General features: G+C 39.0%; 1 protein-coding gene across 1 annotated transcript; it reads right to left on the reverse strand.

Moving 5' to 3' along the window:
• Positions 1-125: 125 nt before the first annotated feature.
• Positions 126-864, reverse strand: CCDC169 (coiled-coil domain containing 169). Its single transcript, XM_010859735.1, has one exon. It carries the CDS (start codon positions 765-767, stop codon positions 126-128), a length of 642 nt encoding a protein of 213 aa, XP_010858037.1. The 5' UTR covers positions 768-864.
• Positions 865-1,032: the final 168 nt, after the last annotated feature.

The raw sequence follows: 1,032 nt of genomic DNA on the forward strand, positions 1-1,032 counted from the left end.
AAGAGGTTTAATAGCTCTTTCTCATCTACCTCATTTCTTGAAAAATGTGTTGAACAGTAACTTCACAGTTTGAATATTACAAATGAAAAAAGGGAAGACATAGAGAACTCCATCCAGTTTTGGAATCATGGATTGAGTTTTGGAAGATGATTTGATCTTGTAATCTTTTTTGCTGGGCCTCTCTTGGCATTTACCATCTTCTGATTAGCAGGATTAGATCTCCCTATTTTCACTGGATCCTCTTTCATTCTATGCAGATTCACTGGTTGTCCTTTAGAAGACTGGGGTGAGTCAGAGAGCTGAGACATTTTAGCTAGGTACATACGATGTTCATCCTTCACCTTGCTGTAAGCCTTTGATTCTCGTTCCAGTCTAAGTGCACACTCTCTCACTTGACTTTCAAGCCTCCTTTTTTCTTTTTCTAGCTGTTTAAGTAATGTACTTAATGATTCCACTGACATCCGTTCATAGACACGAATAGAAGATAGTCTATCTGAAGGATTTCCACGGATTTTTTCCACTTTCTCTCTGAGACTAGCAATTTGCTTTTGTAGGTGATCATTCAGTTCAAGTTGTGCCTCATAACGGGCTTTCCATTCACTGCCTTCATAGTTAGAATTGAGTTTGTCTTCCAGTTCCACTATCTTTTGTCTTAATTCAAGTATTGAGATTTGCACTAAGTCTTTCATATGGATTTCTTCCAGTAACTCCAGTTTAAGGCAGTCAGTGCTCATACCTTCGAATCTGTCACCTCCTCTGTCCCCCATAGTGTCAGCTCAAGAGCTCTCCCACACGGTTCCCTTCAGCAGAGCTTACAGCAGAAGACTTGAAGGGACACTTGGAAGTTGGGGAGGACAAAGTGTTGTCATGAGCTGTTGCTATGGTGAAATGATTCTTAGAATCCTAGGTTGAATTTCTTTCCCTCAGCACTTTGAATATGTCATAAGATTGCCTTCTTGTCTCCACTGTTTCTGATTAGAAATCAGCTATTAATTTTATTGTGGTTTCTTTATATAAGGAATATAATTTTCT

This window comes from Bison bison, unplaced genomic scaffold (assembly GCF_000754665.1).
Source record: "Bison bison bison isolate TAMUID 2011002044 unplaced genomic scaffold, Bison_UMD1.0 scf7180017856823, whole genome shotgun sequence".
Taxonomy (NCBI): domain Eukaryota; kingdom Metazoa; phylum Chordata; class Mammalia; order Artiodactyla; family Bovidae; genus Bison; species Bison bison.